The following is a 27,366-nucleotide window of genomic DNA, read 5'->3' on the forward strand; positions in this document are numbered from 1 at the left end:
GGATCGCATTTCATCATTTTTAACAACATGGATATTTATTATATAACAGAAGTTTAGTCATATAGACTCAAATAACTAGTAAGTTCAGATATCTCTGACTTAGCCAAATAAACATAAAACTTCTGAGTACGCAGCGGAATATGATTCTGATTACATGTATGAAGACATGTAACCCTAGAGTTCATTACTATATAATAAGATAAAAGAATCCCGCTCGTCACTTCATCACCATCGGCAGCTGCTCAACCTGCACATTTAGAAATATATGCAGGGCTTGAGTACAAAAGTACTCAGTGGGCACGTATGCCTAAGTATAAAATACATGCTTCAAAACTGTAAATTGTCATGCCATAGTAAACAGTATAGCAAGGGAGTTTTTCGCTAAAAGGCCCAAGCTTACTAAATTCATTTGTGATTCTTAAAGTTCGACTGCAGTCTAAGTTCTCTTGTAATATATCATATCTGGAACTTTGTGCCGGAGAGGTGGCCACCTCTCACGGTCACTTGACCGGCCAACCCGCTAGATGACTCACGGTCACTGGTGTACACTAGCCCTGGCAGGATAGCTATCAACTGCTCAAGACCCGAATTCGATTACATGATAAAAGTCACATCAGATAGATATCATACCGAAATTTAAATATTTTATGGCAAGACAATATTTGAAATAACTTCAATTAATTTAGTCATGAAATAACTTGCTTGAACATAACATTTAAACTCATTTGATATATATGAAAGTAATGCCCACCTGTTAGAAACTTTTTGTGGTACAGTAGCTCCTTGACTGATTATTAATCTCGTGCTTGACCTTTATTACGAGAATATAAATAAGATATTGCTCGAGTAAAATCCTCAAATAATGAGAATACAGAATTAATTATGCATGATCTTTATGCATGATTTTATTACTCCGAGATGATATTAGAGAATTACTACTATTAATCCTCGCTATCAGATCAAATAAATACCAACTAGGTTTCATCTTGCGTGGTTGAGTAATTAACTAAAATAATTTGTTCGCCTCAGGTGTTCTAACCCACTAATTAAATAAATCCATCCTTCGTGTCGTTACTAAGATATAATTAATTCGGCTTATTCGCTGAATAACCTCATAAAATCTCTCGGGCTTAATAATTAGGAATAGAAATAATATAATAAGTTCAAATAATTAAAAGGCTCAACATAAGACAGCCTAATAATTAATCAAACAAATATGGGCTTGATTTTAATAAATCGTGGCATTCCAATAATTAAATTGAAAAGTTTAGTTGGAGTAATTCATGGACTCAAGTAAAAAAAAAAAAATTTAGGGCCCAGTTGAATAAATAACCAAGGCCTAAAGAAAATAAATAGAAGGCCCAATCGGAATAAAATAACAAAGCCCAATGAATTAATTAAATTAGGCCCAATGAATTAATTAAATTATGAAGCCCAAAGAAAATTAAATAAAGTCCAACTCAATTAAATAAAGCTCATACGAATCAAAACAACAATTAAATCAAAGCCCATATAAATAAAATCGGAGGCCCAATCAGTAATTAAAATCGGCCATTTAAATAAAATGAGAGGCCCAATATTAATAAATAAGCCAGCCCAACTCAAGCCCAATGAAAATAAATCAACAAGGCCCAAAGAATTTAATAATTAAGCCCAATTAAATAAATAGGAGGCCCAAATTTCCGGCCCAAAAGAAAAATAAAGGCCCAATGAATTTCTCTCCCAACTCTCGGTTCTCTCTCTCTCTTCAAGGAGCCGCTCTCTCTCTCTTTCTCCTCAAACCAGTCGAGACTTCACCCTCAAACTCACGCCTCCCTCTCTCTTTCCTCTTCTCGCTCAGCCTTCTTCAATCGGCTGAGAGCGGCGCGGAGGCGGCGCCGCCTCACCGTTGCCTCCTCCCCTCACTTCTCGGTTCCCTCTCTCTCTCTCTGGATTTTCAGATCGGCCGAGCTCTTTCTCTCTATATTTCTTCCTCTCGTTCCAGCCGAGGCGCCGCCGTCGCCGCTCCGAAATCCGGCGAGTCAGCCGCTGCTGCTGTGCGATTTCCGGCGAACAAAGGCCTGCTCACAGTTGCCTATTGCTGCGTCGTCGGCTGCCTTCGAGATTTCCGCCGCCTCCGTCGATTTCCCCGAGCCCCGACGCCGCTGCTGCTACTGGAATCTTCGGCGACGTTGTCGCCTCAAGCCAGCGTTGCTCCGGCCTGGAATCGCCACCGCCGTCTTGCACCGAGCCGTTGCTGCTGGATGCGGGCGATGGGTATGCCGCCGCTTCGCACGAGTCCGGCGAGCAGGGGGGTCTGTCGTTGCTGCTATTTCCGGAGTCGAAGGCTCGAACCACGCCTCCAACTACAGCTGCTGTTTCGCCGGGTCGCGGCTTGGAGTTCTATCGCCGGACGTCGCCGCTTGGGAGCGCCACCGTCAGCCGCTGCTGTTAACAGCAAGAATCCGGCAGTCGTCTCTTCCGGAGCCACCGTCGCTGTGAGTCGCAGAGCTCCGACAGTCCAGTACCACTCATCCTAAAGCTAAGTTCTCTAGTCTCGTTTGTTTTCGTTGCGTATTAGAAATCAATATGCATAAAGACTCCTTCAGGAGAAATTCTGAATTCAATTATCTAATAGTGAGCGTGCTATGGATATATTCGTTCATCTATTAGTGACAATGGTGAGCTAAAGTGGTTCCTTTCTATTTGTTTGTGGAATCACATTACAAATGTATAACTGATCATGATCATGCTTTGATATGAATGTTTTCTGGAATGGTTGATTGAGATAGTGAATTACCTCACTTGTTTTCAACTGCTTGGTTGTTGCTTGAGTTATATGAACTGGAATGGCTTAAGGATTTGGCAGCAATAATTGAAGTCTTCCTTCGATAATTGCAGGTGGAACAACAAGATGGTGGGGTGATGATTAATAGAGGATTGGCAAAGTATAGTGGTAGGCAAGAAGTGGGGAACAAAATTAATGGAAAGAAAAAGAGAAGAAAAAGAAAGGAAAAAAAAATGTAGAGGAGAATTATTGATGTATTTTCTCTGTCTCGGTGATTCTGTAACTGTAAGATGGATCGTGTGCTCGTATATGCTTGATACTGTTTATTTAAATAAATCTCGTATTTCGACATGTGATTTCTCACTAAAACCGATAAATTATAAAATGAATCTAAATTAAATCCGTAGATTTAATTCGTTCGTTGTTCTGATATCTAAATTAAATCCGCAGATTTAATTAACTTCCTGAGTCGGAAATAATTCACGATCTGAGTAAAAATAAAATCAAATTTCATCTCGCTTAAATAAATAACGTGACTTTGCTAAGTCAGTTATAACTCTGAAATAATATCATTAACTGCTTTAACAATATAAATTCAGGATCATAAGCTGAATTCATATTAGGATAAAAACCGTTTTCATTCACTGATGAACAAAAATAAACACTCATTACTGGATTTAAAATATATAAAAGAGCGGGTCACTACATACTACCCCTCTTAACAAAAATTTCGTCCCGAAATTTGCATATTTCTTCTAAAACAGTTCGGGGTATTTCTCCTTCATTTTGTCTTCAAGCTCCCACGTGGCTTCCTCTTGTCTGTGGTGTCTCCATAAGACTTTCACTGATGTGATTGCCTTATTCCTGAGTTGTTGTACTTTTCGATCTAGAAGGACCTCTGGTCTCTCTTCATAGCTCAAGTCTGGGCAAATGATGATCTCTTCTTGGTGGATTATGTGCTTTGGATCGAAAACGTATTTTCTGAGTTGTGATACGTGGAAAACATTGTGAACGTTTCCAAAGCTTGGCGGTAACGCCAACCTATAGGCTACTGGGCCTATTCTCTCCAAAATCTCATAAGGTCCTACGAATCGGGGCCTAAGTTTTCCCTTGACACCAACCTAGTTATCCCCTTGGTAGGAGATACCTTTAGGAAGACCTTGTCTCCTATTTCAAAACATAACTCAGTTCGACGTGCATCAGCGTAAGATTTCTGTCTATCTTGTGCCTCTTTTATTCGCCCTCTGATCTGGCGGACTATCTCAACCATCTCATTGACCATGTCTGGTCCTAAAACTTTTCTCTCACCCACTTCATCCCAATAAAGCGGTGATCTACATTTTCTTCCATATAATGCCTCATATGGTGCCATATCGATAGTTGCCTGGTAACTGTTATTATAGGCAAATTCAATCAACGGCAGCACTGCTTCCCAACTTCCACCTCTGTCTAACACCACTGTTCTCAACATATCTTCAAGGGTCTGAATTGTCCTTTCAGACTGCCCATCTGTTTGCGGGTGGAAGGCGGTGCTGAAATTTAGCCTCGTGCCTAACTCCTTCTGTAAGCTCATCCAAAATCTAGATGTGAACTTCGAGTCTCGATCTGATGTGATTGACACGGGTACACTGTGTAAGCGTACAATCTCTCGAACATACAACTGAGCTAGCTTGTCTGACCCGTGTGTGATCGGTATTGGTATAAAATGAGCACATTTTGTGAGTCGATCCACTATTACCCAAATGGCAGTGTTTCCTCTCTTTGTTTTGGGCAAACTGGTCACAAAATCCATTGCGACGTGCTCCCACTTCCATTCTGGAATTTCCAACGATTGTAGTTTTCCATATGGCCTTTGGTGTAAGGCCTTCACCTGTTGGCATGCCAGGCATTTCTCCACAAATGACACTATGTCTCTCTTCATGCCTTCCCACTAAAAGTGTTTCTTTAGGTCCTGATACATCTTAGTACTCCCTGGGTGGGCAGTATAAGGGTATCGTGAGCCTCACTCATGATTTTATCCTTAAGCTCATCATCGTGGGGGATGCATATCCTTCCCTCAAAGAGGATAGCATTATCTGATGCTTCTTGATAATTCTTGACGCCTCCTTTCCTTACTGTTTCCCGTAGTTTTTCCATCTTCCCGTCTTTTCTTTGTGCTTCTACGATCGTCTTCCTCAAGTTAGGTACCGTTGCCACAACGCTTGCTATCGTCCCTGGTGGTTTAACCACTTCTATGCTCATTTTGCTAAATTTCCTTATGAGCACCGTCTCTCGAGTGATGACAGCTCCCAATTTAGATTGAGTCTTACGACTCAATGCATCAGCCACTACGTTGGCCTTGCCTGGGTGGTAGTTAATACCACAGTCATAATCTTTCACTAGTTCGAGCCATCTCCTTTGTCTCATATTAAGGTCCTTTTGCTCGAAAAAATATTTCAGACTTTTGTGGTCTGTGAATATTTCACACCTAACTCCATATAGGTGGTGTCTCCAAATCTTCAGCGCATGCACCACTGCAGCTAACTCCAGATCATGAGTCGGGTAATTCAGTTCATGTGGCCTAAGCTATCGTGACGCATATGCTATCACTCTTCCTTCTTGCATCAGCACGCAACCAAGTCCATTTTTGGACTCGTCTGTGCAGATCACGTATTCCTTATCAGCTGTTGGGACAGCTAACACTGGTGCCGTAGTCAACTTTTCCTTGAGTTCTTGGAAGCTCTTCTCGCACTCCTCTGTCCAAGAAAATTTTATTCCCTTCCTGAGTAGTTGCGTCATTGGCCTTGCAATTTTGGAAAATCCTTCCATAAACCTCCGATAGTAACCTGTCAATCCTAAGAAACTTCTTATCTCAATAGGGTTAGTAGGCGATCTCCATTCACGCACCGCTTGCACTTTTTCAGGGTCCACTTTAATCCCTTCTGATGATACAATATGTCCTAAAAACGTGACTTCGCTGAGCCAAAACTCACACTTGCTGAATTTGGCATAAAGGCGCTCCGTCCTCAACGTTTCTAGGACAATTCTCAGATGTTCCTCATGGTCTTTCTCGTTCTTCGAGTAGATCAGGATGTCATCTATAAACACCAAGACAAATTTGTCTAAGTACGGATGAAACACTCGATTCATGAGGTCCATGAACACAGCTGGCGCATTGGTTAGTCCGAATGGCACAACTACAAATTCGTAGTGGCCATACCTAGTTCGAAATGCCGTCTTAGGTACGTCTTCTGGTCGAATCTTCAGCTGGTGATAACCAGATCGCAAATCAATCTTCGAGAACACGCTTGCTCCCTTGAGCTGGTCGAAGAGGTCATCTATCCTTGGTAAAGGATATTTGTTCTTCAGTGTCACTTTGTTCAGTTCTCTATAGTCTATACACATTCGCAATGTGCCATCCTTTTTCTTCACAAAAAGTACGGGTGCACCCCAAGGTGATACACTTGGCCTAATGAATCCAAGTTCTAAAAGTTCTTGCAGTTGTATCTTGAGTTCTTCCAACTCTTTAGGAGCCATTCGGTATGGTGCCTTCGAAATGGGAGCTGCCCCGGGCTCCAAATCAATGGTAAACTCAATTGGTCTGTCCGGTGGTGGCCCTGGCAGAATCTCTGGAAATACATCTGAAAAGTCCCGTGCAATTGCTACATCTTCTATACTCTTTTCAGTACCCAGTTCTCCGTGCAAGTATACGAGGTAAGCTGAGTATCCCTTCTTCATCATTTTCGTTGCTTGCAGGGCGGAGATGATCATCTTTCTTCTTCCCATACTAATTCCGTGGAAATGTGACGGCTCCCTTCCTGGGGGTCGAAACGATATCCGTCTTTCGTTACAAAGGACGGTGGCATAGTTCTCGGCTAGCCAGTCCATTCCTAGGATTATGTCCACATCTCCCATCGGTATAACATAGGAGTTGTTCACTACAATCTTGTGTGACCCTATGTTCAGTTCTAGGTTCAAGCACACATGATCTACTGTCGTCATCCCTCCTATAGGTGATGATATACTCAACTCCTGGTCAGCTCTTTCCATTTTAAGTTTTAATGTATCAACACATGTACTTGAAATGAAAGTATGCGATGCGTCCGTATCAAATAGAAGTACAACAGGAGTATTGAGTAGCATGCCCATACCTGCCAGGTTTCCCTGGTTGTTCTCGGGCTGCTTCTGCCTCATAGCATAGGCTCTAGCATGACGAGGTTTTTCATGTTGTTTCTGTTGTCGCTGCTGTTGTTGGCGGGCCTGTTGCTGATACGGTTGTTGAGGTTGTGGTTGGTACAGTAGCTGTTGGTGCTGTTGTGGCTGCTGATACTGTGGTTGTTGCCTTGGGTATGGTTGGGGCAAAGCTTGGATTGCTCGCAGATGCGGAGCCTGGATAGGTGGGTTCGGCCTTGAACTCGTTCCGTTTTGCTTATTCAGGCACCGGTTTGCATAGTGCCCCTTCTGGTTACAGATATAGCAACTATCATTACCGGCCTTACAAATTCCCACATGATTTTTGTTACATTTGGGGCAATGTGGGGCCCTCTGTTGGTTATTTCCCATCTGTTTCGGTGCACTCTGGCCTCCATAGCCCTGTGACTGGAAGACCCGTCCCTGCCATGGCCTATTCTCGCCTTGGTTCGGGTTACTGTTGTCCCATCTCCTTTTTCCTTTGAAATTCAGATTATAACTTTGATCATGTGGAGGTGCTGGCGCAGGTACAGTTGCAGGTCTTTCTCCAGGCATGGCTGCCTCAATGTCTAACGCTCGGCTGAGCGACTCAGTGTAAGACAATCCTCCGTGGCTTGCCAAAGCCATCCTAATCTCGTGCCTCAGACCGGCACAAAACTTTTCAGCCATCTTCTCATCTGTGTCAACTTGTTCCGGCGCATATCTAGACATATCGCAGAACATCCTATCGTATTGAGTTATCGACATCTTCCCTTGTTTCAGATTGTAAAATTCAGCCTCATTTTTCTTGCGGTAGCTCTTGGGTATATACTTGTCATATATACCGGCTTTGAATTGTTCCCAAGTCAGGTTTTCTAACTGCTCTGCTGTCATCGTTTTCATCCGTGCTTCCCACCAGAAATCAGCTGACCCAGTCAGCTGAAAGGACATACAAGTCAGGCGCTCTTGGTTGGTGCAACGCAGGAAGTTGAAAATGCGCTCAATAGCGCGAACCCAAGTTTCAGCTTCTGCCGGGTTTTCTGTCCCGTTGAAGGTAGGTGGGTTCTGTCGCAAGAATAATTCTTCAATCCGTCGTTCTGGCTGAACAGGTGATTGAACTATTTCTGGTTCTGGCCCTGTTTCTGGGCCTCTTCCTTCATTTCGGGGAATCCCGCCCCCTCCTCTTGGTCGTCCTCGTTTTGACGGCCTTCTATTAGGTCAAAACACAAGTTGTTAATGCAACATCACAAGGCATACTATTGTTCTATCCAACTTCTCTCGGACGCCTTTGCTTTGTTGGCATTCCGATGAGTCGACATATAGTCACCAATGTAATACACAGATGCATATCATTGATTCTGTAAATTATTTTCTTGATTCTCAAATCTCGCTCATACTCTTCCTCATGAAAGTATATAAATAACATAGCGGAAGTAACTTGCCGCAAAAGACTGATAGGGTCGCTACATAGACATGGGAAATTAGTATCAATGAGGACTATTTCATCAACAATTGAATATAGATCTGGTGATCTATCCAAGCATGATACGATGAACTAGCTATCTAGCAAGGTCATCATGAAAGAGCTCAGTTCCGAAATGCTCTATGAACCAGCATTTTCGTACTAATACTAGTCAAAATAACTAAGCCAACATAGGGGCATACAATAGCATCGAAATGATCATCGTTTTTGAAATACACAAATAAGGTCCTACTAAATGCACAAGAGATTGTCTGTATGCATTACGTGCTTGACCCTTGGGTTGAAGCATATGTGTTTGACTGATTTAATCAGATAAGTATCTGTTTGTCCTTGGGTCACAGAAAATCTACCAACAACTAGTAGATCGCAATGATTCAAATAACAAATGGCAATTAGGCAAAGTGTTTCAATAATTTGCCAAACAATTGAAAATGAGTAACCATAGGGTAGAAATGAATTGACTGAAAGGTCGAAACGAAATGACCTAATAGTCTGAACCCGTTTGGCTTTTCAGATGAAGGTTTAAAATATATAGGTTTAAAGACCCATATATGACGACTACTGAGATTTTGGCCATGTGGACTGGCCAGGTCCGACACAACTACTTCTCAATCACTCGGAAATACTTTTCCGAACTTGGTAACTCTTGTTCATTGGCTGCAAAAGGTATATTTGGTCTAAAATCACCACTTTCTTCTTAACATCTTGAACATGTCCTTGAAAATATTCTAGAGCTTCTCAAACTTGGAGTCTGCCTCCTAGTTTAATGCAATCCTTAAACATCTTCTATAGGCGAAATAAGGTAGGCTCGACCTTACTCAACAATGTTCATCAATATGATCTTAATGTTGTACTTCTAGTACTTAGTGTTCCTTCACATAGCGCTTGAAATGCAACCATATAATTCGAAGCACTCTCACGCCTTTACAGGAAATAGATTTTGCATCTCTGAGCATCTTTGCAAGGTATGTGTCACCACACAAAATACTAAATCATGGAATGACCTTAGTCAATGCTTGCATTCTGGCTACTAAACTGAATGTTTAATCTAAAATGTTCTAACTGGGGAATGTCTCTGATCGACTAAGGTATGCATACTTAACCTGCTTAGTCTCTCATCATAATCTCAATCTCTTAACTTTAACCTCGAACCGTTGTCGATATTTCTAGCTCTTGTTAAACTCCAAACCATCTTCAGGAACTCCTCCCGTCTTACGCACTTGTATAGATTTTTTCTAGTCAATCATAATGGTTGGTAACTTCTAGTTACCCATGGCACCTATCCTCCTTTCGATTTGTAGCAGGTGATCGTAATCAATAGGGATTCTAAATCATGCTCACGTGTAATATAATAGGTAATTGTAATAATAAAGGTTCTGAATATCTGAAACTATAAGCTGGCAGTTCTAATCGCGATGCTATAACATCATACACAAAGTGTTATAACTGCATGTGAGTCTGACTCTGAAGTTCGAACATAAATCATGAAGGTTCTCTTCATGTCATAACTGATGATAATCGAGAGTTAGTAATGAGTCTTAGCTCATTATGCGATAGCTAACTGATTACATAAGTCACACTCGTCGCTACGAGCAATGATTCACGTGATCTATCATCAAATAAGGCAATAGTCGATTCGGTGTTCTGTCACTCGTGAACAACCTGAATGAAGAACTATGCCTGCTTCAGTGATTCGTGCGTGGCACTCCGCTTGCACTGCTTTCATGGGATTCTCTTTTTCTTTCTTAGCTCTTCACCATGGCTATAGTGAAATATAACTGAGTTTCTAGCTTCTATCGTTCTTCTCGTAACAGTGATCATGCATTCTTAACGCATCTAAGTTCATTGAGATATCTAATCAATCAATAAAGCATAAAACTTGAATGTAAGCATCAGTACATTCATATAAAACGTGAACTTCTCAATGTTTTAAAATCATTACCACCTTCTTTCTTGCTGAGCATGACGATGTGATGAAGTGATGAGCTTTGGTTGACTGACTCATATATACTAGTGATCATACTAGAAAAATGGGCTAACTCTAGGGTTCAGAGCAAATGAACTGCTCTGATACCACTCTGTCACGACCGGACCTAATTAAGGATAATTAAGCCGGGGAAACCGTGACTAATGGAGGGAGATTAGAAGCGGGGTAGAAAGGGGAATAATCAAACAAGAAAGGATCGCATTTCATCATTTTTAACAACATGGATATTTATTATATAACAGAAGTTTAGTCATATAGACTCAAATAACTAGTAAGTTCAGATATCTCTGACTTAGCCAAATAAACATAAAACTTCTGAGTACGCAGCGGAATATGATTCTGATTACATGTATGAAGACATGTAACCCTAGAGTTCATTACTATATAATAAGATAAAAGAATCCCGCTCGTCACTTCATCACCATCGGCAGCTGCTCAACCTGCACATTTAGAAATATATGCAGGGCTTGAGTACAAAAGTACTCAGTGGGCACGTATGCCTAAGTATAAAATACATGCTTCAAAACTGTAAATTGTCATGCCATAGTAAACAGTATAGCAAGGGAGTTTTTCGCTAAAAGGCCCAAGCTTACTAAATTCATTTGTGATTCTTAAAGTTCGACTGCAGTCTAAGTTCTCTTGTAATATATCATATCTGGAACTTTGTGCCGGAGAGGTGGCCACCTCTCACGGTCACTTGACCGGCCAACCCGCTAGATGACTCACGGTCACTGGTGTACACTAGCCCTGGCAGGATAGCTATCAACTGCTCAAGACCCGAATTCGATTACATGATAAAAGTCACATCAGATAGATATCATACCGAAATTTAAATATTTTATGGCAAGACAATATTTGAAATAACTTCAATTAATTTAGTCATGAAATAACTTGCTTGAACATAACATTTAAACTCATTTGATATATATGAAAGTAATGCCCACCTGTTAGAAACTTTTTGTGGTACAGTAGCTCCTTGACTGATTATTAATCTCGTGCTTGACCTTTATTACGAGAATATAAATAAGATATTGCTCGAGTAAAATCCTCAAATAATGAGAATACAGAATTAATTATGCATGATCTTTATGCATGATTTTATTACTCCGAGATGATATTAGAGAATTACTACTATTAATCCTCGCTATCAGATCAAATAAATACCAACTAGGTTTCATCTTGCGTGGTTGAGTAATTAACTAAAATAATTTGTTCGCCTCAGGTGTTCTAACCCACTAATTAAATAAATCCATCCTTCGTGTCGTTACTAAGATATAATTAATTCGGCTTATTCGCTGAATAACCTCATAAAATCTCTCGGGCTTAATAATTAGGAATAGAAATAATATAATAAGTTCAAATAATTAAAAGGCTCAACATAAGACAGCCTAATAATTAATCAAACAAATATGGGCTTGATTTTAATAAATCGTGGCATTCCAATAATTAAATTGAAAAGTTTAGTTGGAGTAATTCATGGACTCAAGTAAAAAAAAAAAAAATTTAGGGCCCAGTTGAATAAATAACCAAGGCCTAAAGAAAATAAATAGAAGGCCCAATCGGAATAAAATAACAAAGCCCAATGAATTAATTAAATTAGGCCCAATGAATTAATTAAATTATGAAGCCCAAAGAAAATTAAATAAAGTCCAACTCAATTAAATAAAGCTCATACGAATCAAAACAACAATTAAATCAAAGCCCATATAAATAAAATCGGAGGCCCAATCAGTAATTAAAATCGGCCATTTAAATAAAATGAGAGGCCCAATATTAATAAATAAGCCAGCCCAACTCAAGCCCAATGAAAATAAATCAACAAGGCCCAAAGAATTTAATAATTAAGCCCAATTAAATAAATAGGAGGCCCAAATTTCCGGCCCAAAAGAAAAATAAAGGCCCAATGAATTTCTCTCCCAACTCTCGGTTCTCTCTCTCTCTTCAAGGAGCCGCTCTCTCTCTCTTTCTCCTCAAACCAGTCGAGACTTCACCCTCAAACTCACGCCTCCCTCTCTCTTTCCTCTTCTCGCTCAGCCTTCTTCAATCGGCTGAGAGCGGCGCCGCCTCCGGCGCGCCGCCTCACCGTTGCCTCCTCCCCTCACTTCTCGGTTCCCTCTCTCTCTCTCTGGATTTTCAGATCGGCCGAGCTCTTTCTCTCTATATTTCTTCCTCTCGTTCCAGCCGAGGCGCCGCCGTCGCCGCTCCGAAATCCGGCGAGTCAGCCGCTGCTGCTGTGCGATTTCCGGCGAACAAAGGCCTGCTCACAGTTGCCTATTGCTGCGTCGTCGGCTGCCTTCGAGATTTCCGCCGCCTCCGTCGATTTCCCCGAGCCCCGACGCCGCTGCTGCTACTGGAATCTTCGGCGACGTTGTCGCCTCAAGCCAGCGTTGCTCCGGCCTGGAATCGCCACCGCCGTCTTGCACCGAGCCGTTGCTGCTGGATGCGGGCGATGGGTATGCCGCCGCTTCGCACGAGTCCGGCGAGCAGGGGGGTCTGTCGTTGCTGCTATTTCCGGAGTCGAAGGCTCGAACCACGCCTCCAACTACAGCTGCTGTTTCGCCGGGTCGCGGCTTGGAGTTCTATCGCCGGACGTCGCCGCTTGGGAGCGCCACCGTCAGCCGCTGCTGTTAACAGCAAGAATCCGGCAGTCGTCTCTTCCGGAGCCACCGTCGCTGTGAGTCGCAGAGCTCCGACAGTCCAGTACCACTCATCCTAAAGCTAAGTTCTCTAGTCTCGTTTGTTTTCGTTGCGTATTAGAAATCAATATGCATAAAGACTCCTTCAGGAGAAATTCTGAATTCAATTATCTAATAGTGAGCGTGCTATGGATATATTCGTTCATCTATTAGTGACAATGGTGAGCTAAAGTGGTTCCTTTCTATTTGTTTGTGGAATCACATTACAAATGTATAACTGATCATGATCATGCTTTGATATGAATGTTTTCTGGAATGGTTGATTGAGATAGTGAATTACCTCACTTGTTTTCAACTGCTTGGTTGTTGCTTGAGTTATATGAACTGGAATGGCTTAAGGATTTGGCAGCAATAATTGAAGTCTTCCTTCGATAATTGCAGGTGGAACAACAAGATGGTGGGGTGATGATTAATAGAGGATTGGCAAAGTATAGTGGTAGGCAAGAAGTGGGGAACAAAATTAATGGAAAGAAAAAGAGAAGAAAAAGAAAGGAAAAAAAAATGTAGAGGAGAATTATTGATGTATTTTCTCTGTCTCGGTGATTCTGTAACTGTAAGATGGATCGTGTGCTCGTATATGCTTGATACTGTTTATTTAAATAAATCTCGTATTTCGACATGTGATTTCTCACTAAAACCGATAAATTATAAAATGAATCTAAATTAAATCCGTAGATTTAATTCGTTCGTTGTTCTGATATCTAAATTAAATCCGCAGATTTAATTAACTTCCTGAGTCGGAAATAATTCACGATCTGAGTAAAAATAAAATCAAATTTCATCTCGCTTAAATAAATAACGTGACTTTGCTAAGTCAGTTATAACTCTGAAATAATATCATTAACTGCTTTAACAATATAAATTCAGGATCATAAGCTGAATTCATATTAGGATAAAAACCGTTTTCATTCACTGATGAACAAAAATAAACACTCATTACTGGATTTAAAATATATAAAAGAGCGGGTCACTACAGAAGTCGACGAGTGCCAGAGCAGAGAAGTCGAAACTGCCAGAGCAGAGAAGTCGAAGCTGCCAGAGCAGCGAAGTCGGCAAAGGCTAGAGCAGCGAAATCGAGTGTCAGAGCAGCGAAGCCATGTCTTCCAGAGCAGCGAAGTCGTTGTCTGTAGAGGAGAAGAAGAAGACGAAGATCCAAAGTACTTGAGTACGTGTGGGGAAGACAGGAGGTTCGGGAAACAAGATGTGTAACCCTGGCTAGGCGAAGATACCCAACAGTGGTATCAGAGCCACGGTGACCTAGCCAGGGCACCCTCCGAACACATTTTACCCACCCCGCCGCCCCTTGGCTGCGCCATTCTCGCTCCCGACGAGCAAGGAACAAGGTAGGACCGGCCTCTCACCTTCCTGGGAAGGCGGTTCTGGTAAATTGGCTTAAACCTGAAACTCCTAGATTCTAGGGTTGGTGTTGCCTGCTGCTTTTTCCTTTTTTGCTTGCTTTTGCTTGCTGAGTTTCTGGTATCTTGCGATCCTGTGCTTTTGTGCTTCCGCTTGTTGTTCTACATCTCGATAAACCCTTGGTATTCCAAGCCAAGTGAGTTCCCTCTTGCCTTGGTCCAGTTCGTCTGGATTCTTCTTTAAAGAAGTCTCCTCGTGCGAGTATCCTGGAAAGCAAGAGAGAAAGGGGTTTATCTAGTGTAGCTGTGTGTGCCTCCTTGTTTGCCTTGTTGCTGCGTTCTGTGTGCTTTGGTTGGTACTGTGTACCTTGTAAAACTCTCTCAGATTGAGAGTTTTGTTCTCTTTTTGACTAAGATAGTCATTGTTGGAACCCCTGAGGTGACCAGTGTGAATCCTTGCTCCACAGTTCAAACTGTGCTGAGAACTGGGCTCTCCTCTGCTCTGCAACTTCAGTTGTGGTCTCCTTGTGGTCTTCTTGACCATTTTTGTTGTGTGGCTGGTTTGCCCTGTGCTCTGCTTGACTAAGTGCTGCATTCATCATGAACACTGTGCATATGGTTCCCTTTAATGGAAGGGATGACTTCCAGGACTGGAAAACCAAGATTGAATGCATCCTTGTAAAAGAAAAGGTTAATAAGGCTATTGTGAACAGATATGATGAAAATACTGCTGATGAGAAACTAAGGGATCTAAACGATAATGCAAGGGCAACAATTCTGTTAAACTTGAGTAGTTCTGTGGTAAGAAAGGTGTCTCATCATAAGAGTGCTAAAGACTTATGGGATTAACTGACCTCCTTATATTCTGCATCTTCTGAAACCCTTGCGTGGTCTTTGCAAAATCAGTTTATGTCATTTCAAATGGACTCCTCCAAAGATGTTGATTCTAATATGGATGACTTTAATAAGTTGCTTCAAGACTTGAAACTTGCTGGAGATGATAACATTGAAAAATATGCTCCTCAAATTTTGTTGGGTTCAATTCCTGAGTCATTTTCTGAAGTCAAGTCTGCATTAAAGTATGGTGGGTCTAAAGTAACATGTGATATGATTGTGAATGGTTTAAAAGCTAAAGAGAGTGAGCTGAAGGTTCACAAAACAAAGCCACTGCATGGTGAGGTCATGTTTGTTCACAAACATAAAAAGGGGTTTGATCAAAAGCCTAAAAAGCTTTGTTGGAACTGTGGTAAGCCTGGTCATTTTTCAAATAGGTGTAAATAGCCTAAGAAAAACAAGAGCTTTGTTCTTAATGAACCTGAACAGCATGCTAATAATGTGTTTGAAGATGATGGAGTCTATATGGTGCATGATCATGATTTTCAGTTCTTAAACTACTCCAATGCTGTTTCAAAGTCTGTTAGTTCAAATGAATGGTTGATTGATTCTGGCTGCACCTTCCATGTCACTCCTTTTGAGCATATGTTTCATAACCTACAGCATGTTAAGTCTGGGCATATTGCATTAGCTGATGGTCAAAATTGTGAAATTTTGGGAAAGGGTGATATTTGCTTGAAGTTTGAAAATGAGAGTTTACTTATCTTAAATGATGTCAGATATGTGCCAAAATTGGAGTTCAGCCTGCTATCTGTGTCTAAACTTGCTGACAAGATGTTAAATGGCTCTGTGAATTACTTGAGTTTTCAATTTGAGAAAGATTCTATGTTGTATTTCTCTGCACCAAGAAAAGGTGGTTTATATGCTGTTTGTGCTGAGTCAGTCCCTTGCTTGCTTGAATCCTCACAATCTGCTGCTCCAAGTGAGGTGGAGAATGTGAATGTTGTTAATCAAAGCAAGTATGAGTTTATGTTTCCTCCCCCCACTGTTGCTTTTGAGGTGGATCCTCAACCCAACATGCATGCTGAACCAGAAAACTTACTTTTTTTTTTGATGAAATTACATTGTAAATAATACAAACCACACACACACCCAACCTAGTGGTTATTGTGGCCGAGAGTACTCGAACCTGTGACCTCTTGGACAACAGGCAACCACCCCAACCACTAGACCATCCCAAGGGGACAACCAGAAAACTTACTTGAGCCTGTTATGAATGAACCTACTAATAATGAAACTTGGACACTAGTGGTAAAGCCCACTGAATGTTCTGTTGTTGAGTCCAAATTGTTGTTTAAAGTCAAGCATGAAACTAAGAATGTGAGATACAAAATTAAACTTATTGCTAAGGACTTTACACAAAAAGTAGGCCTTGATTACAATGTGGTTTCTGCTCCTGTTGTGAACTTTGATTGTGGTTAAAGTTTAGTCTCTGTGCTTGTGTGTGTGGCAAGTTCAGCCTCTGTGGCTGTTTGTCCCTTGTCTTTTCTTTTCTTGTGTTGTCTTTGTTTATGTTGTTGAGCTTTGTTTTGATCTGTGTGTCTGCTCTGCTCTTACTTGGTCTGGTCGTTTTTCTGTCTCTGCATGTGTGTGTGTTTTGTTGTGTCTGTGAGTCTTCAATGATAACCTTTCAGGTTTGAGAATGTGGTGATTTCCCCTTAGTTGGTCTTTGTGGCTTGAGACTGAGATTAATATGCATAATATTCATCTCACCCTCTATTGTCTTGTCTTTGTGATAGGATGATAGTAAAAATGGTTGTGATGATAAGCTCAAATCAAAGGCAGGCTCTTCCCTGGTGACATAATGATCATTGTGTCAAAGGTGGAATGTGGAGAGTTGGCCCAATTATCATTAACTCCTCTGGCCCAATACTCTTCCCTAGCCCAAATCTGTTACCCGGCCCATTCCCAAACCCTAAGCCCACTGCCCTTCAGATTTACTCCCCTCATCCTCACTTACCTGCGCCGCTTCATCTTTTTTCGCCGCCCGTCTCCTCGATCCCCACCTCCGACTTCAATGCTCCACCCTCCTTCCCAATGACCTCCACTCCTTTTTATCCTTGCTGCAAGTCTTTCAATTGTAAGGAAGTTTTCACACACTGTTTGACTCAGAAAGCTTTGCTATTCCTTCTTGAAGTGTCGTCGGATTCCTGTTCGTGGTTTCCTGATTGGTGACTGTGGGTGTGAACTTCGCTTCGATTGAGTGCTTGTATCACCGGATTCCTGTCCATCGGTTTCCTGGTTTGGTGATACTTTGTGGGTGTGTAAGCCATCGGAATCCTGTCCATCGGATTCTTGCTGCTGGTGGCTGTGCAATCGAGATTGGGGTGCTGATCTGTTTCTCCTGTTCCCTTTGAGCCGTGATCATTGAGCTGCCGGAAGGGCCCTGCCTACTGTGGGAAAAATCTGAGCCAAAGTGTCCCACAGACACATTTTTCCCAAACTCGAGTTTCCTCTGATTTCCTTTTCTTTTCTCTCTTCCTTTTGGTCTCTTATTGTTCCTTTTACTTGCTTGCTTTCTTCCCTGTTTGTGCAGAGCAGCGAAGTGGATCCAGAGCAGCGAAGTCGACGAGTGCCAGAGCAGAGAAGTCGAAACTGCCAGAGCAGAGAAGTCGAGTGTCAGAGCAGCGAAGTCGGCAAAGGCTTCCAGAGCAGCGAAGTCGTTGTCTGCAGAGGAGAAGAAGAAGACGAAGATCCAAAGTACTTGAGTACGTGTGGGGAAGACAGGAGGTTCGGGAAACAAGAGGTGTAACCCTGACTAGGCGAAGATACCTAACAGTCCAGTTGATAGAGAGTGGAGAGAAGGAGCAGTTGGTCGAATTGGTGAATGAGAGGTCCATGTAGAGAAAGAAAGAGGAGAGTCGTTCGCACTCACCGGAGTCGGAGCAGCAGCCATCAGATCTGAAACAACCCCACCCACCACCGGAGAATGTCGCACAACTCCGGAGCCAGAGAAGGCCGCACAACAGCCTCTCCGACACGCACAACAGCCTCTCCGACACGCACAACTACCACGCCGCCGCCAATCAACTTTGTCCAGGACTCCATCGTCGATCAGGCCTCGTTGGTGGTCGATAAAGATGAGAGAGAGAAAAAGAAGAGAGAGGGAAAGAGGAGAGAGAGAGAGGCTGTCGAGAAAGAAGATGATATTTTTTTTTGAAATTGTATAGTGTTTTTGTGATGATATATTAGTGGATATTTTTTTAATTTTAATTTTAGGGGCAAGTTTGTCAATTAACATAAAAAGTGGGTATTTTTTTAAAGTTTTTATTTGAGTGAGTAAATTTTAAGTTTACTAAAAAAAATGGCTACTTTCCTATATTGACTCTATATATAAACACAAATATGCATAACTTTGCACACTAATGCATTGCATATTTTTTGACAACATCATGCATATTTGTGTTTATATATATGTATTTTTGTGTGCAATATAATGCATATTTGTGGTCAATACATATTTTTGTATGCAAAGTTATGCATATTTGTGTTTAATTATATGCATAATTAAGGCGGTGAACGATGTGCAGCAACAAAAGATATTTGACGGGTTGCATAGTGCAATGCAATGTTATACATATTTGTTTTTTCATATATGCATTTTTGTGTGCCACATTATATATATTTATATTCAATTATATGTATAATTAAGACGGCGAACAATATGCAACGTCGAGAGATACCTAATGGTTCGCAAAGTGCACTGTATTCTTGTGTGCAATGTTATGCATATTTGTATTTATATATATGCATTAAAAAAAATTCAAATATTAAAAAAAATATTTTTAATTTTTTTTAATATCCAAAATTTTTATTCTCAATTTACCCCTATATATATTTTGTCTTGAAAGACCGCTGCGCATTGTGATAATAAGTAACATATATCGGAGACGAGTAGTACATAATAACACTATGTTGTGTTGTTTTGGGAGGGAGGAGCAGTGAGACAGATGCTCATTGAGAACATAATAATACATTAATAGTTGTGGTTTGGGTTTTAATGTGGAAACAAAAGAAAGAGAATAGAGATTGATTTGGCAGGAAGAGGCAAATGATAAGAATAGAGGGAGAGGGTGACCTTTGCCAACCACTCGTAGTCGTAGTCGTAGTCATAGTCGTTGATGTTCATGTATGGGCGGAAAAGTAAGCGAGAAGGCCAACCAAAGGAGCATTGATATAGGTGGTGGGCTCAGACTCCTGAAAGAAAGGCCTGGAGTCAGGGAAGGCATCGGAACTGTTTGGGCCGCCAACTACGGCACCAACTAATGTGTTTGGGTTGGGGTTTGGGCTCAAATAGTAACGAGACCCTGCTTTGCACCCAATGTGGGTAGGGTGGGCGTCCATGGATGGTAGCGAACTGCCGCGGTGGTGGATCCTCTCTGGATAGCGTCGCCCGTACCCCACCATGTACGACATTCTCAGTGGATTATCCCCAAGAATGTAGTCCACCTACAATATTCAACCAATATAATATGATTGCTGCTTGCATCATCTTATTCTTATTATCTTAATTGCAATAGAGTTGGAGGCGAAAGAGACCTGACGCTTGGCCAATCGTTTCAGCAGAGCAGGGGAGGCAGAGGTGTGGGCACATGGAACGGCGTGATTGGCATGGCTGAGATAATTGGAGTAAGCCAAAAGCAGAAATGAAAGGGACGTGACATGCTGCATGTTACTTCCACCAGCCTTGAATATCAGCCCACCTTCAAATTAGGAGTAGTAAATATTACTCGTCCCATTAACAACTACTCCATTAAATTAAACAAGCTACTCAGTATTTACCTGGAGAATACTGAACTTGAGGATTCGACATTCCAGGCAACAACGAACAAATAAAACCATCTGCGTTCATCTGGAATGATTTTAGATCATTGGATCTACCCATCAGGACTTCCTGCAATTTCAATGCTTAGTGATGATGAAAGCAGGCAGAGGCAGTTAGTATTAGTTAATTAGTAAGTAAACCTTGGAAAGGAGCACATTAATGCCGGCGTGTTTGTTATCCCAACCGAACTCATTAATGGAGTCTCCAGCTCGCAACACCACCTCGTTCCTCACTATGTACTCTCGGTACACTCGTCTCCGAGACGCCTTGTGCAGCCATGCCGCACCCCACAGCAGTTCATCCTGCACTTACACTTTCATTAATTATATCAACTAATTAATTCATTTTAGATTAGATATACACTTACCTGGTAACCATTCACATCGCAGTAAAAAGGGCACACTGCGTAGTGTAAGCTTGAACTATAGGCGCCACGGTGCTTGTCAGCGAACTCGAACACCTACGTACACCCATTCACACATTTCATTTTATTTTATTTTATTTTTTAAACAAAATAAAAAACAACAACTCAATTCACATGCAAAAGTCTTTGTAAAGCAGAACACTGTTCTCTTTTTGCGACAGCACATTTATTTTTCACTCATATCATATGGACTGCCTTTTATTCTTATCATAATCATGCTTTTTATAGTATTACATCTCAGCATGATTTGTTGCCATAAAACAGGCGCTAATTACTCTTAATTGGACGTTTCATATTCTAATCCAAGCTACAATTAATAAATTTCTCATGTGGTTTTTCTTTGTTTAAACCGAAAATGAATTAGTGGGTCATGTAATTTACACTAAAATCAACCAAACATGAGTTAATGTAAATGCAGTCTGCATCTTTCAACATCAAACTGGGAAATTTATTGAAAAACGCAAAGGATGGAGTGGACTGGGAATTAAATCAGGCACTGTAACATTCTGCTCACTCACGTGAAGCTAAAAAAATAAAGTGTATGTTTGTGCAAATAAAGAAATTTGGCATGCATTAAAAATAAAATGTCAACTTACTTTGATGGCACGGGAGAGCAGCAGCCTAGAGTAGGCGGGGTCGCGTGAGCGGAAAACAATAGAGGCGGCGGCGAGAGCTGCGGCAGTCTCCCCGGCAACGTCGGAGCCTGGGTGATTGGCGTCAATCTTATAGGCGGTTCGCAAAGTGTCCATATCTTCGGGCCTTTCCCAACAGTTGTGGTCGGACAAGGGATCTCCTACCTGTACGTAAACGACGCCGTCGTGTGCGGTCGCCTTGAGCAGATAATCCGTCCCCCATTTCACTGCCTTGACTGCATTCCCAAGCTCACTCCCCATGGTTCTGCCGAAATCGATGACGCTCCACGACAGCAATGTGGTTGTGAACGCCATCGGGAAACCGAACTTCACGTTGTCGCCGGCGTCATAGTATCCTCCCGTCAAATCCACCTAATTCACAAGCCAAAATGGAGAATTAATTAGGAAAATTAAATGTAGGGCAGAAGAAAATTAGTTACTCACCCCGGCGGAGGCTCCGTCGTGCAAGGCGGAGTCCTTGCGCCAACGTAGGCGCTGGTCGGGTGGAAGTCTGCCAGAGCGCTGTCCTTCGAAGAAAAGAAGGCTCTTACGGAGGGCATCGTGGTAGTTGTGGGGGCTGGCGGCGCATTGGCGGTGAAGGAGGAGGAGGAGGAGGAGGAAGAAGAGAGCGGTGGAGAATGACGGGAAACATGCCGGAAGGCGGCAAGGATTTCGCGCCATTCTGATTGAGTTGGTATGCTCGCTCGGGGCTCAAGTAAGACGAATAGCCGTTGCATTATTATACTCCATATATAGGAGAGGAGAGCACAAGGATGTATGTCATCGGATTCCTAGGGGATGGGGACACGTGGAAGGGTCTCATTGGACTGAGCTGTGAATACGGATGAAATAGTTGACCGGCTTTGACTGGGGAATTATGCTTATGCGAATGGAGGAGAACCTCTCATTGAATAGTGTGTTCGAGTGTGAATTACTCCGTATTTATCATTATATTTGAGTGTGTAATGTTATTTATATCGACAAAACGGAATATAAAAAAGTTGGTAAATAAGCGGTTTGATTTAATGAGAGACGGTGTGGGCGAATATCGTGTGAAGGAGGGAAATTGAATGGGAGAATGGTGGTTCTGAATTCTGATGACCGCCAGTTGATGAGCAACACATGGAGAGCCTGAAAAGTAGAACTTGGTGGGGCCGGGTCGGGTATATTACTTATTTAGACTGATGAGTTTTGGAGCAAGTGTAATTTGCTAGGATCGATGGATCATGTGAGAGAGATGTGATGATGCATTTGGACTGTTGCTGCTCCAAACTCAATCAATTCTCTAAAACCCGGATATACCAGTTGCACATATTTGATTGTTTCAATGTTAAACAGGATTAGTAATATTATTGTATTTATATGTACATGTACTAGTTCTCAATCTTGTCAAATATCCCATACGTCAAGTGTGTAATTGGTTTTACGTCAATGGCCTTAGAGCAACTGCAGCGCCTCTGTCGAAGCCGGGATCGACCCGCGTCGAAGGAGACGGCCGCGCGCTGGAGACGCGGCCAGATGCGAGGCGAGGTCGAAGCCTGGACCCGGGGCGAGAGAGGAGAGAGTATGGCACGGACGCGCCCAATTTTTTTTTTAAAAAAAAACAAAAATTGTTAATTTTGAATTAATTCGACCGTTTGCTATTTTTTTTCTAAATCGACCGTTGATTTCAACGGCTATTTTGAATTTAATTTTTTTTTTCTTTTTTCCCCTTCTATAAATACCACTCTTCCACTCTTTCAAATTCACCAACATCTTCAACTACAATATTCTCTCCCAAAAATAATTCTCTCTTCTACATTTCCAAAGATGGATCGTGAATTCGATGAATACCTCGAGCAACAAGGCGGAACGAGGCTTCCAATGATGGGGTTTGCTCCATTTTCACAAGCCTCCAATGTCTTGGCTACGGGAAATGTTCCTACGCCAGTGGCGAACGCCAACGTTCAAGAAGAGCCGGAGGAGGTGAAGCCAAAAGCCAAGGGCACCCGCGCTGCATATTCTAGCGAGGAGTCCGAGCTCGTGGCAATATTGTGGGCGGAGGCAACCCACAATCCTGTTTTGGGGACCTCCCAAAAGTTGCTCCAATATTGGAGAGCAATCGCCGAGAAGTTCAACGCGCTCAATACGTTGGGAGCGCCGCCGCGAAAGCCGGATCATCTCAAGTCCCACTTCGCCCGTGTCCAAAAGGAGACAAAATTCTTCGAGGGCTTCTACAACACTTGCAAGGACAATTAGGGGAATGGTATGAGCGGCGATCAAATCTTCCAACAAGCCCAGACGATGTTCGAGGCGAATTTTAAAAAGCAATTCTCCTACGTCAAAGCTTGAAAAGTGCTTCGTGACTGCCAAAGATTCACGTCGCAAGCCGGGGATGTCCACTCCGCCAAAAAGTCGAAGGGCTCCGATGGTGGAGCAACCACTACTTCTTCGGAGCCGAGTGTCACGGCGAGACCCCAAGGCCAAAAAGCGGCAAAACGAGACAAGGGCAAGGCGAAGAAGGGAGAAGGGTCTTCGGGAGTAGGTTCGACGTTCTCCGACGCCCTCGAGAAGGTGGCCGAAAGCATGAGGGAGCATGCTCGCAAAACGGGGAAAATCGCCGAGGTCAAAAAAATGCAAGCCGAGATGAAACTGGAGGAGATGGATATGAAGCTCTTGAACAAGGACACGACGGGTATGACGGATGCACAATTGGCCTTGCACAACCACCTAGTCCAAGAAGTTCTCAAGCGTCGAGGGCTTATTTAAATTAGAAAATTATGTTATTTTTTATTTTATTATCGTATTTTAATTATGTTTTTAATTTTATTTAAATTATTGTAATGTAGAATTTTAATTCTAATGAAATTTGAATTTTAAAAATAAAAGTGTAGAAATATGAATTTTGTGGAAATGGGGATCTAAGCACCCACCTAAGACACAATGCATTGGAGAGGGGTGTGTCTTAGGTGGGGCCCACTCCTAAGACACCCCTCTAAGCAACAAGCATTGTGGATGCTCTTACGAATCTATGAAATTTTATTTTGACTGACAACCCAAATTAAAAGATGTATACAAGTATGTTGTGTGTTAATTTAGCAGTAATTGATTAATTTTCAAGGCCTGAGGTCTTGGATTCGAGTCTATAGTCGTACTATCTTTAAATTTATTTATTTATTTATATAATTTATATAAAAAAAGAAGAAGAAGAAGCTATGTACAAAATCCCAATAACAATTTATAGATCATGCTATATAATTTGAAAAACAACTTAAAATTGTGACTTCCTCTCATCACCAAAATGAGATGAAACTGCAGGGTTTACGAAAAAAATAAAGAGCATGATGTGGTACGAGTAGGAGAGGTGCCATAGTGAGAGAGAAAAGAGTGAGTTCATGGGATTGACGATTTTGAAGCGTTTCTTGTTACAATAATGGCAGCAGCTGCTTCATTTGTTGCGTCATATTGATACTCTGTCCATTGTAGAAAACAGAGAAGCAATTACGCTTTGTTCGTCATCAAGCAGACAGAAAGCCATCTGGTAAATGGTAGCCATTACATTGTGGTCACCCACACACTAGTATAATAAAAAAATTCTTAATTTATTTAATTTATTTTTTAAAATAAAAATAGGATTTAGTTATTTCACTATATTCTCTACATTGTACTTATTTTTTTTATTTTTTTTTGTATTTTTTATTTTTAATTTATTTTTTAATAAAAATAAAAAAGTTATCAAAAAATTACAAAAAAAATAATTACAATGTAGAGAATATGATAAAATAACTAAATCTTATTTTTATTTTAAAAAATAAGTTAAATAAATTAAATTATTTTTTATTTAGATAAATTGTGGGGGGCCACAATGTGGTTGTTTAGCATTGTGAAAGGAAAACAGTAGCCTGTTTACAATAGGCCCAATTAAGTATTATTACATGTGGGCTGCCCCAAGTTCAATTCTTGTTAGGCTTCAGTTAAGTTTTGTCTTGATGCGTCGCAAATAATTAGATTCATGAAAATAATTCGCTGCAACACTTTACTACCTAGTGATAAATCCCAACATGATACTGTTATGTTTCGTTTGATTGAAGAGTTAGTTTTTTTTTTTAGGCAATACTTTGATTTATTCTAATTTGATAAATCCCAACACTTTGATTGAAGAGTTGATATGTTCGATTGAAATGTTTTATTTTATATCACAAATACTTATATGCGACTGATATATGAGACCAGTTGTATAGAAAAATATATATAAAAAATATATTTTCATAGAAAATTTACCAAAACAATGTTCTTGAGATGTGGGTAAGCTCCACATTTTCTATCCAATGGTATTGTGTTTGAATCCTTCAGCATATGGAATTTCTTTCATTTTTCTTTTAGGCATTATTTATGTGTTTCTTTTCTTATAAATAAAATTTATGATAATAAATAATAAAGCCTTGAGATGTATCATACATTTGGATCCAATCGTGTGCCCGACCCGCGCCCCAATTTGCGCCTTATCTATCTCTCTCTCTCTCCTCGTCTGTCTCGTCTCCTTCACCATCTCCTACCGTTGTCGTGCCGCATTCCTCCGCTGCCCACTCAAGATCCCCAAATTTATAAGGTTATAATTTTTTTCTTTTGCTCTGTGTGATAAAGTATTTTATCAACACCTAATCTAAACCACAAGTTTTACCTAGCATTTGATCGTGAGAAGCGAAAGTCTGCTCCGCATATATTACTCCTCATCACTGTGATTCTCGATTCTCCGGCAAGCATCATTGCAGTCGCAAATCCTACCTCGCGACGTCATGAGGTTGCATTTTTTTAAAAATAACGACAGTAAAAACGATTGTTAATCGCATAAAAAAAATCATATTTTTAAAAAATAAAATAAAAAAACCAACAACCGAAATCACGGTCGTTACACTTATAAAAACGATCTTAATTTTTTAAAAAATAAAAATCAACGACTGTTCTTCGATCCTTAATTTTAAAAAAATGGTAAAATTTTAAAATATAAAAATAATACATATATTTATATATTTAACGACCATATATTCGGTCATTAATAAAACTTAACGATTATTATTTTACGATCGTAAAATAAAAAAATAAATAATAAGATAACGACAGTACTTTCAGTTGTAAAATAATTATAAAAAAATAAAATACTTTTTAACGGCTGGCATTTCGATCGTCAAATACAAAAATAAAATAAAAATGACAAATGACCGAATAAGGGTCGCTAAAGGGTTATTAGTGCCGTCTTTTTAACAACCAAAATTTTCGGTCGTAGTCAGCGCATTTTGATTGGGCGTATTTTATACGCACATTTTGAGTGTTTTTGGTGGATTTTAATGCATAGTTCCTACTTATTATTATCTTTTGAAGTTAATTGTGGAACTAATTAATATTTTTAATAATTTTTTTATAGGTTTTGCAGAAAAAGTTCAGTTTTGAAAGATTTTGGAAGTAAAGAATTCGTAAAAGAAAAGTTGATGTGCGCGTATACCGTACGGTGTGTCCATACCGCCTGGACGTTCGAATTTGCTTGGTTTGTGCTGAGGTGGCGAAAAGAATTTGTGGGCTGCACTTTGACTTTCTTTATGTGGGCTGACTTTATTCATTTTAATTCTTTTTATTGAGCTTTTTATTAGTTAAGGCATGTGCGCCTCTTTTACTTATTTCATTAGATTAGGGTTTTGATTATTTTCTTAGTTAATACTCCCTCCGTCCACGAAATGAGTACCCATTTGTGGACGGCACGGGTTTTAAGAAATGTATGGAGTGTAGTGTGAATAGTTTAAAGGTCCCACTTTTTGAGAGTATTAATTAAAGGGTTGTGTGGGGTACACTTGCCAAAAAGGGAAATGAGTACTCATTTCGTGGACGGACGAAAAAGGAAATATGAGTACTCATTTCGTGGACGGAGGGAGTACTATATATTGGAGTTAGCATACAATTCTAAAGACAAGTCAGACGCCACCTTAACTTTTGAGTTTTCATTGGACGCAAATTTTGGAGATTTCAATTCAAGTTTTATTTCTTAATTTTCCTTTGCAATTATTTATTTAATTTATTTGTTTTATTTGATTATGTGTTTTAGCTAATTTCGTTTGTTCCAGCAACGATTAGAAAAGCACTAGCAAGATTATTCTGTGAGATCTAATTTTTTCTTATACTTTAT

At 40.8% G+C, this 27,366-nt stretch overlaps 1 protein-coding gene and 1 long non-coding RNA gene across 2 annotated transcripts; both read right to left on the minus strand.

Moving 5' to 3' along the window:
- On the minus strand, window positions 1–3,490 carry LOC131003741 (uncharacterized). Its single transcript, XR_009094782.1, has 3 exons — window positions 2,780–3,490; window positions 752–811; window positions 1–247 (listed from the first exon to the last, which is right to left on the minus strand). It is a non-coding gene; the product is annotated as an uncharacterized LOC131003741 (long non-coding RNA).
- Window positions 3,491–19,193: 15,703 nt separating this feature from the next.
- LOC131003742 (endoglucanase 8-like) lies at window positions 19,194–22,105 on the minus strand. Its single transcript, XM_057930290.1, has 7 exons — window positions 21,657–22,105; window positions 21,177–21,584; window positions 20,524–20,616; window positions 20,297–20,458; window positions 20,114–20,225; window positions 19,871–20,034; window positions 19,194–19,780 (listed from the first exon to the last, which is right to left on the minus strand). Exons 1-7 carry the CDS (start codon window positions 21,891–21,893, stop codon window positions 19,457–19,459), a joined length of 1,500 nt encoding a protein of 499 aa, XP_057786273.1. The 5' UTR covers window positions 21,894–22,105; the 3' UTR covers window positions 19,194–19,456.
- Between the last annotated feature and the right edge of the window lie 5,261 nt (window positions 22,106–27,366).

The sequence above is a fragment of the Salvia miltiorrhiza genome, unplaced genomic scaffold (assembly GCF_028751815.1).
Source record: "Salvia miltiorrhiza cultivar Shanhuang (shh) unplaced genomic scaffold, IMPLAD_Smil_shh original_scaffold_266, whole genome shotgun sequence".
NCBI classification, from domain to species: domain Eukaryota; kingdom Viridiplantae; phylum Streptophyta; class Magnoliopsida; order Lamiales; family Lamiaceae; genus Salvia; species Salvia miltiorrhiza.